The sequence below is a fragment of the Electrophorus electricus genome, chromosome 1, assembly GCF_041902795.1.
Source record: "Electrophorus electricus isolate QZ-2024a chromosome 1, ASM4190279v1, whole genome shotgun sequence".
NCBI lineage: Eukaryota > Metazoa > Chordata > Actinopteri > Gymnotiformes > Gymnotidae > Electrophorus > Electrophorus electricus.
The window spans coordinates 5,748,721-5,759,251 of record NC_137497.1 but is presented as its reverse complement, the minus strand read 5'-3'; the positions used below and the strand labels follow the sequence as shown (position 1 = coordinate 5,759,251).

The 10,531-nt window shown below is 38.0% G+C and overlaps 1 protein-coding gene and 1 long non-coding RNA gene across 2 annotated transcripts in view; one reads left to right on the top strand and one right to left on the bottom strand.

The window, feature by feature from the left end:
* Nucleotides 1–5,006: 5,006 nt before the first annotated feature.
* On the top strand, nucleotides 5,007–10,354 carry LOC145656921 (BOLA class I histocompatibility antigen, alpha chain BL3-7-like). Its single transcript, XM_081709969.1, has 6 exons — nucleotides 5,007–5,308; nucleotides 6,432–6,707; nucleotides 7,344–7,640; nucleotides 7,799–7,912; nucleotides 9,615–9,689; nucleotides 9,949–10,354. Exons 1-5 carry the CDS (start codon nucleotides 5,017–5,019, stop codon nucleotides 9,638–9,640), a joined length of 1,005 nt encoding a protein of 334 aa, XP_081566095.1. The 5' UTR covers nucleotides 5,007–5,016; the 3' UTR covers nucleotides 9,641–9,689; nucleotides 9,949–10,354.
* LOC118241410 (uncharacterized) overlaps nucleotides 5,007–10,531 on the bottom strand; it is a 10,300-nt gene continuing 4,775 nt past the window's right edge. The window contains exons 2-3 of the long non-coding RNA XR_004776064.2: nucleotides 7,738–7,874; nucleotides 5,007–5,216 (exon numbers count right to left, since the gene is read on the bottom strand). This is a non-coding gene — a long non-coding RNA (uncharacterized LOC118241410). The remainder of the gene's footprint in view (nucleotides 5,217–7,737; nucleotides 7,875–10,531) is intronic.

Here is a 10,531-nt window from a genome sequence, read left to right as displayed (position 1 = left end):
AGACATTCTGCATTCCCCCTCATCAGTGTAAACTTGCTGTTCAGACACACTGCACTCCCCATCATCACTGTAAACATGCTGTTCAGACACATTGCATTCCCCCACATCACTGTAAACCTGCTGTTCAGATACACTGAATTCCCCCTCATCACTGTAAACTTGCTGTTCAGACACACTGAATTCCCCCTCATCACTGTAAACCTGCTGTTCAGACACACTGCACTCCCCCTCATCATTGTAAACATGCTGTTCAGATACACTGCATTCCCCCTCATCAGTTTATACTTGCTGTTCAGAGACACTGCATTCCCCCTCATCACTGTAAACCTGCTGTTCAGATACACTTCATTCCCCCTCATCACTGTAAACCTGCTGTTCAGACACATTGCATTCCCCCTCATCACTGTAAACCTGCTGTTCAGACACACTGAATTCCCCCTCATCACTGTAAACCTGCTGTTCAGACACACTGAATTCCCCCTCATCACTGTAAACCTGCTGTTCAGACACACTGCACTCCCCCTCATCATTGTAAACATGCTGTTCAGATACACTGCATTCCCCCTCATCAGTTTATACTTGCTGTTCAGAGACACTGCATTCCCCCTCATCACTGTATACCTGCTGTTCAGATACACTTCATTCCCCCTCATCACTGTAAACCTGCTGTTCAGACACATTGCATTCCCCCTCATCACTGTAAACCTGCTGTTCAGACACACTGAATTCCCCCTCATCACTGTAAACCTGCTGTTCAGATACACTTCATTCCCCCTCATCACTGTAAACCTGCTGTTCAGACACACTGCATTCCCGCTCATCACTGTAAATCTGATGCTCAGACACACTGCATTACCTCTCATCACTGTAAACCTGCTATTCAGACACACTGCATTCCCCCTCATCACTGTAAACCTGCTGTTCAGACACATTTCATTCCCCCTCATCACTATAATCCTGCTGTTCAGACACACTGCATTCCCCCTCATCACTGTAATTCTGGTGCTCAGATACACTGCATTCCTCCTCATCACTGTAATTCTGGTGCTCATACACACAGCACTTCCCCTCATCACTGTAAACCTGCTGTTCAGATACACTGCATTCCCCCTCATCACTGTAAACCTGTAAATGAGCTTTTTCATCACTTACGGATGATGGTACACTTGGCACATTTGTTGCTGCCACTTCTCGCCATATCTTTTACGTTTTGTTGTTTTAATTTCTTTCACGCATCATAATTTTGATTACATTTTTGGTTTATGTTCTTTGTTTATCTCAACCTTTCCTGCCTTCCTGCTGAGAGCTCTCTCCCCACTAATCTTCACTTTGACTACTTCTTTATTGGGTAAGTTTTTAATCACTTTAAATAAAGTTGTTGGCTGCCAGCACTTGGAAATGTTTGGTGGGTATGTGTGTCCTTGCTGTTCTTAGGCTGGCTGTTGATTGGTATAGTAGGATGACTAACATAACATGGTAAATAGGTCCAAGTCGCAGCATCCATGGCTCTACTGATGCAGACTGAAACATAATAACATATCCAATGTAAAATGTATTAAATATGCTTTTGGCTAGTATGTGTTGAGACAAGGGCCACAAATAATCCACAGGTTGAAGGTTCCCTACCCAACTTTTATGAGATGATGTACTGAGACTTCTCAAAGCTTGTTAAGGGCCATGCGAACAACTTTGGTGCCCTCTGTTGGTCCATCCTGAACAATATTATTCTTTGTCAATGTTTACCCAAAGCAATATTTCATTTAGCAGACACTTTTATCCAAAGCAATTTACCCTTATGACTAAGTACAACTTGAGTAATTGAGGGTTAAGGGTCTTCCTCAGGGGCCCAACAGTGGCAATGCGGCAGTGGTGGGGCTAGAACCATCAACCTTCCAATTAAGTCAAGTACCTTAAATACTGAGCTACCACTGTCTGACATACTATACAATGCCCAATGGTGCAATTAATGGGGAAAAAAACCTAAGCCTTAGCATATAACTCTAAAACTCATCAATAAAAATATTCCTATATTAGTACGATGTAACTGAAACTGTATAAATTGCTACTAAGTTGTACAAATAAATCTAATATAACTGCTGACTAATTAACATCTCTGACTTGCAGGAAAAGGAAACATTAATGTCAGTACATCATTTTATGTTGAAACTGTCATTGCAGAAATAAATAATAATTTACTAAAAAATGTCAATAACTGTATGAATTGGAAACAAACATTTGCGAATGCAAAAATCAATCAACCATCACTACTGATCTTAGCTATCATAGCTTTGTTATCTGGACACATTCATGCAGTGCCCAACAATGGTGATGGGCATATTCAGCTAACAGTAATGTTTTTATATTTCGTTTTGTTAGAAATCCCACGTGAAGTCTCGGTAACGTGTCAATCCTCGGAGCGATGCATGTGAACATATAGAGAGTAGCAGCTTTTATTTATATAAAATGTATTTAAATAAAAATATAATTGATAAAGAAAAGTCCTAATTTGAAATAAAAAAATAAAAAATACATTAACACTAATAAAGGAGGCCCCCAGAGTGTGTGTGGGTGTGTGTGGGGGGGTAATTAATAAAACTATTAAATACATAACGAAAAAAAAAGTAATGAGAGGAGAATAGACTGGAGAGAAGAGGAGAGGAAGAAAGCTACAGATAGTAGAGAACAGATTAGTGGAAAACAGAGAAGAGCAGAATGATACAAGAATAATATATAACATTTAATAATTCAGATATATAACAATAACAGATGTAACATTTCATATAACAATTCATAGGTTTCTGTCTATATGATTATGGCTATACTTTATTAGTCTCTTACAGCAACAACAACAACAACAATAGAGAGATGGCAAGACTTGGCACTGGGTTCAAATAGACAGTGACACTGAAGGGGTGCTGTGCTCCCTGAGCCAGTACCTCCACTCCTCAAAGGCTTCATGACCAGCAGCTCTCAGTCTCCTACCCCGTAGTTCCCTTCAGATGGGGACTGCTTGCTGTCAGTCATAGGAGTGTGAACAGACCAAAATGGGGTCAATGTAGGTGACCACAGATCTATCCAGGAAACTCCCTTAAGACCTCATTTATGAATGCCTGAAACATGGAAGGTCCCAAATGGAAGAATCAGGTGCTCATAGTGTCCTTATTCCAATTGTCACTTTCCTTCATTCAAGAAAGATTGTAGTTTACCTTACTATAATTAATTAGATATGATTATAATATTATTATAATTATACAACAATAAATAATAATAATAATAATAATAATAATAATAATAATAATAATAATCCCATGAGTGAGTGAATTCCCAGCTCCCTGGGTAGATTTGCTCTCCCCCAATGTTCAGTTCAAGGCTACGTCCTCGGCTAGTTGTCAGAACTTTCCTATAATACCAAAACATTTCCACTGCAAGTCAAGAGAGGAAGTTCTTAGCTATCAACCTTGCAAGTTTGGGTAGACTGTAATGTATGGTATTATCATTAATGATGACTTGACTTTGAATTGCTGAAGAGCAGATAGCTCTACCTCTCGTCTCCTATGCAATTTCTTCCTGCTCTGTGTAAAGTTACATGAAGATCACTTCCTCGTTAGGACTTCGATGATGCAAGACAAGATTATAGTTTTAATCCAAGAGTAAAGTAATTGATCAATTTTTGGATTAATCAAAGTGTCTTTTACAAAGTCTGCTTTTCTATGGATCACATTAACATGATTATGAAAGCCCTGCTGCTCCTTGTGTTTAACATTTATTCTCGTATTGGCAGGTATGTATCTGGCTTCTACTTAGGCGTTGGTTCTCTTTAGGCGTAATCAGGCCTTTTGTTTAGAAAATGCATTTAGTATACAGTACTTTAAACAAATATGTACTGAAGTTTGATATCAAGACAAGAAATAACTTAACATAAAATGATTTATGTTAAATGAAATTACACAATTTATGTGAATTAATGAACATGAACTGAAGTTTCCGTCTTCACAGCGTCTGACCTGTTCTAAAATAGACACCTGCTACTAATACCTAATTTTACTTTAATATGGAGGATTTAATCAGAGTTAGCCTCCCACTGTCCAACTTGCGGTGTGTTCATTATAACATAAATAATGTAGTTATATATTCAACTGTATATCTTGGGTTAGTCCTTTTCCTTGAAATGTATTTTCTTTGGTGTTTGTGATCCGAAAGGCTGCACACATTTATTATGTTGATAATGCGTAACTCAAAATGTATTTTGTGATTTTTGAGCGCTACATAATGCATCATAGATCTGATTTATTCAGTCTTATTTCTTTATTTTTTTGTATTTTCCAATTTTGGTGTTTTTATCAAATCAACCAGGAGGCAGGTGCACTTTTTGACGACATGTCATTAATATTCTGTGGGTGGATGTAGCTACCAATGTAATATTATGTGGGGAAAAAGTACCAGGAAGCATATCAGTAACTGTTCATGTCAAACAACTCTGTGGGCAGTACAGACCAGGTTGTTCTGTAGAATCGAGAATCGCTGGTAACTCAATGGAGGGTTTGGTCAAACATGCATCTGATTTGGATATCGCCTGAAATACAAAAAGTGGACTTTCTTCACAAAGAAATAAGTAACCAGCATTACCTAGTGAGATGTGTGGAATTAATAAAACAGAAAATCTGTTCCTATAATCTTAAGGAATTGTCTTAAAAACTGTTAAGAGCTCGTCTTGTGCGCTCATGTCTTCAAAGAGTATTACGATAAAATCCACAGCTGTGTCATATCAACCATATCAGTCAATTCATCAAAGTGTAGTGAGAATCAGAAATCAGAGTTACAATGTAAAGTGTTGCTTGTACAGTCTGTTAATTATAAAGGATGGAAGAAACTGGCCTTTTCATTTTCTTTTGTAAATAACCTTTATTGACAAGTTCAGAAGAAGTCTGATTCTTTCTAGAAGTACTTCAGTTGATAAGGTTTTGGACCTGTAACATTTGTGTCTGAGGTTACTGTTTTAATGTTTTAATAAAAATAATGGTGTGGTTTTTTCCCTTTACAGTCAGTCACTCTCCACGTTACTTCTACACTGCAGTCACTCCAGGAATACATTTCCCAGAGTTCACTGCTGTTGGTCTGGTGGATGGACAACAGTTTATGTACTATGACAGTAACATCAAGAAGAGGATTCCTAAGACAGCATGGATAAAGAAGGTTGATGATGATGATCCAGACTACTGGAACAGAAACACAGAGATTCAGCAGAGAACTCAGGAGATCTTCAAAGACAATGTAGCTACTCTAATGCAGCGCTTTAATCAGACTAAAGGTGAGGATGAACACACTCAGAAACAGCAGCACAGTGACACTTAACAACATTTGTTGTTAGAGTCTAATAGGTCTAACAGTATCCATGGAAACAAGCAGTCAGGCAGTAACTGTATTATGTATTCTGTACCTCTTACAACCTACAGTGTGCAGCTTCCTCATGTGTCGTTACTTTGTTAAACAGTCATTTAGAAAACCAGGCAGAGAAAATGTACATACATGCCTGTAAACTGTGTTGCTACAATCACTCTTCACTTCTGTGTAAAACCACATAAAGAAAGTTTCCGGTCTTTTATATTTATTCTTCTCGCACATTAGACAGACACCTTTCTCTGGAGCTGATTACAAAAGTGGACATTTACAGTTACACGTTATATTAGAATGGCCTGGAGCCCTAAAATAATATAAATAATTGTGCATTCAAATACTATTAACGTTCCTATTATTAAAAATCGTGGCTGATTACTAAATTACAATTTTGTTTTTGTGTAAGATATAATTTTACAGTCAAGAAAGATAATTGTAATATAAAATATAAAAGTAATATGAAGCTAGTCAGCTAGTTTGCTAATAATAAAAATAATCTATGACTGAATAAAATACAAAAACAAAGTATATTTTACTGTTAATGGAATGTGTAGAACTGTAGGGTCTATTGGTGATGGAGTTCATTGAACGCTAAACTTGAAAATGTATTCAAGAGTAAATCCAGTTATAAGAGTAGCTGGAGTGAAAAGGCAAAACTAAACCAGTGACTGTAATGTAAAGGATCAACTCAGGTTAGATCTGTAGAAACAGACCTGAGTAAAGAAAAACATCTTAAATTGTTAACAGAAGGCTTGTTTGTGTGTGTTCTCTGAAATGTCCCTTTCCAACCCTTTCAACAGGTGTTGATATTCCAGCTTCCCACAAAGCAGATTTGTTTTGTCAGTTTTTAAATATAAATATATGTGGGACTCACATACAGGAATTATTTATAGGCACTAAAACAATTATGATGTATGATATGTAATATTAATTTAGCACACATCTAAATGTACAATAGCCTCTTCAAGAAAACATGCAAAACTGTGTCTGCTTTCACAAAACATAAACCCAACGGTGACATGTTTGTGTCTCTACAGGGGTTCACACAGTGCAGCTGATGTACGGCTGTGAGCTGGACGATGATGGAACCAAGAGAGGATCCATGCAGTACAGCTATGATGGAGAAGACTTCATCAGTCTAGATCTGAACACACACACCTGGACTGCAGCTAATGATAAAGCTAAAATTACCAAACACATGTGGGATTCTGATGTTGGTTATAGTGTGTGGCAAAATAACTACTTAGAGAACACCTGTATTGAGTGGTTACAGAAGTATGTGGCTTATGGCAGAGACACTCTGCAGAGGAAAGGTAGAGTGTGTGATCTGCTCTGTTAATGTAACTGCACCTGCTGTTCAGACACACTGCATTCCCCCTCATCACTGTAAACCTGCTGCTGAGACAACAGCATTCTCCCTCATCACTGTAAACCTGCTGCTCAAACACACTGCTTTACCCCTCATCACTGTAAATCAGCTGCTCAGACACACTGTATTCCCCCTCATTACTGTAAATCTCTTCAGACACACTGCATTCAGATTTACTCTCTTATTACTCAGCAATATGTGAACATCTGTTCACCACAAACACACATCTCTCACTGTTCTTCATTAGAACATACTCTGATAATGTGAAAATTAATATTAAACATATTCAAATATTCAAGATAACTGTCATCTTTGTACTGTGACCAAAGATGTGTACCAAGAGAAGTGTTGATACTATATTATAGGTAGTAATAGTATAATATGGGATAATAAATATTTACATTTTAATGTAGTCAGTCTTTATCAGTGGTCCATGTCAGCACTGTCAGTAACATATTTAAAAATGGAAAATATTCCCTATTCAAACTAAATATTACAAATGGGACATTGTATTGTTTAATTAATAATCACTTCCCTGTCCCTCTACCTTTCTCTTTCTCTCTCTCTCTCTCTTCTCCAGTTCCTCCTGAGATGGCCCTGATTCAGAAGGACTTCTCTTCTCCAGTGTTATGTCATGCTACAGGTTTTTTCCCCAGTGAGATTTTAATCTCCTGGCAGAAGGATGGAGAGGACATGCATGAGAATGTGGAGCTCAGACAAACGTTACCCAACCAGGATGGAACCTTTCAGAAGGGAAGCATTCTGACAGCCTCACCTGAGGAACTGGACAAGAATGACTACACCTGTGTAGTTCATCACAGTGGACGGGAGAAGGACTTAGTGCTGAGAATGGCTGATCACAGATTCCAGAAGACAGGTAAGAGAAATCTGATTCCAGAAAAGACTGAAACTTAACACTGAATGTCATTATATTTAAGCTGCAAATAGTAGAGGTCTACAGTGATGTTACATACTGGTCACTTGGCGTCATCGTTGTATTCTCCTGATCCTTACTGGCTGTGCTGCTTGTTTCAGGTGGAGGTTCATTTAGTGTCATCACTGGTGTAGCTGTGGTTGTTCTCCTCCTGGTCCTCATTGTCTGTGTTGGATTCTGCGTTAGCAGGAGGAAGAACAATGTGAAGACATCTGGTAAGGGAAGAAGGCAGCAAATGTGAGAACAATAGGACACATTTAACAAAACGTGTATGGATTCCAGATTATAGAAGAAAATATACACAAATGTGAAATCAGTGTGATTGTGCCGGCCAGTGTTACTTTTAGCCCAGAATTTTATCTTTGTTTTTAAATAAATTTTAATGAAAAGCTGTGATGAATGCAGAGAGAGTGAGATGTACATACATGATTGTAGTGTCTTTATTTTCAAATCAGGGACAGATGAATGAAATCAATAATCAAGGGATTGGGAATGGTGAAAGTGTGTGTGTGTGTGTGTGTGTGTGTGTGTGTAGTGGGCATGTCCCACTACTGATGTGTGCCCTGTGTCTGGGCTCTTCATTGTTTATTTCATTGTGTGTGTTTATGTGGTAGGTTCACTGTAGTTGATTGGTTTAATGTCTGAATGTTTTTGAAAGCCTGTCTTTGTATCCTCATAGGTTTGTACTTCATGTATCCTAGCCTTTGTGTTTCTTAGCCCCCCCGAGTTTTTCCTAGTCTTTGTTATATCCTGCTTCCCCTGTTTGCCTCCATGTGCTTTTGCTTTGTGTTTCCTAAATTTCGTTTATCTTAGCCCTTGTTTTTGTTTGATCATGTATCCCCATAATCTCTATGTTGGCTCTGTGACCCTGGACCATTATACCGACTCTGATTTTGGATTTGCCCTTAATAATCTCGCTCTTCTCCGCCTCCTTACCATTATATATATTTTAAGAATGCAGTGAAAAAATAAAAGCACAAATTTAATACCTAAAAGGATACAGTCTTCTCAATCACTGAGAGGATATCATTATTTGTAGCAAAAAACAATCATCTCTCAATCCTTGAAGGGATGACAGTCTTTTCTCAATCCATGAGAAGATAATACAGTCTTCTTCTATTCCATTAGAGGATCTCCACTATATCACTTATCCTGATTCTGTCCAAACTAATAGCACCCAACGATATTCGTTGGTTTAGAATCACGGCATTACTCACCAACGAGGTGACACAACACCAAATTGTTAGAAATTTGGCAATTAAGAGTCAGGAGCCTGTGTTGATGTTTAATTGTGTGTGTAGAGACACTTTGGATGAGTTTTTTCTAGTATAGGTCTTGTTATAAAAGGTGCTAGTATAACAACGGGCTGTCAGTCTGACAACACGAAAATGAGGTCAAACTTAATAAATGGGACAAAAGGAGGAGACGGAGGAGATGGAGAGAGAAAATAGAGAGAGAAAAAGGTGGATGAGGCCTGAGGGTCGTCAGCTCCTGACCTTGATACCTCACAGACAGACACAATGGCACAGCAGTTACAGAGACATATTGCAGGTTTGCCACATTTAAAGTATCTGTGATGTTCTCCCTGTTTTTTCTGTTTCTGATAAGCACTGGAATGTGAGAGAATACAGGCATGCTGGATCCAAGCTTGACTTGGATGATCGTTTGTTTGTCAAGCATGTAATTCTATCCTGTGTGTGCGTGTGCGCGCGCGCGCACGCGTGTGTGTGTGTGTGTGTGCGTGCGCGTTTGTACGCATGTGCATGTGTGTGGGTATGTAAGAGAGAGAGTTTGTGGGTATATGTATCAGTTTGTGTGTGCACATTGTAGTCTGATTATTTTCCAACCGCAAGTCTGACCCTTTATTTCACCCTCTTCTTGTGTCAAAACCACACATGCAGTGTTTTATCGCTTCAGTTCAGGGCCCACAGGCAGAGATGTGATCAGCAGCCCTGATTAATGTGATGACAGCAGTTCACTCAGGGACATCTGGTAAATAAGACTAAAATACTGGTTATACTGCAGAACCATTTTTTAAAAAAAAATACTGGAATTGTTAAAGAAAAATCAAACCAAATTATAATTGTAACATTTTCATAATCGTAACATTGTTAAGAACATTTTCTTTAACTCAGCAAGGATCATACGAATCTAGTGCATGCCTGTATTATATGCCGATGCATACGTATCTGGTGTTTGTGGATGTGCATGTGTTTGTACGTGTGTGTGTGTGTGACATACTGTTCTGAAGGTTTTTCAACCACATGACTGACCTGCACTTTTTGCTACCTGCTGCATGAAAACCACATGAACCAAACACAAACTATACAGCCAGAACTGGTTCTACCCAACGGAAAACATCATCTGACCACCAATCTTTGTTTGTTTAATACAGTGACTGTTTTCACCATCCAGTCCACTTAGCTCTCCAAAGTAATCAGTTAATTATTAATTATTAATCTTTGCAGAGCATTATATAGCTTTGTTGATTAAAAAAATTAAGAAGTAAATGAAATATTCATTAATTTGTTTTGGTGTGCAACTGCACACGTGCCATTATATAAATATTACATTACAGTCAGAATGTAAAAATGTATGACAGCTATAACAGCTTGATAGCTAATGTAACTTCAATAACCATTCAAGTGAAACAATTTTCAGTTTCTAATGATGGCAGGCATATGTATCTTCTTGAATCTTCAGCTGAAAATGAGAAAATGCTTTTAAATTTGTGAAAAGTTACTGTTACTGTTTACTGTAAGTAAAGTAACTTATCTCTTGAATGCTAGCAACCACATAAATTGGATCTGATATTACAGCAGTTAGACGTTCAA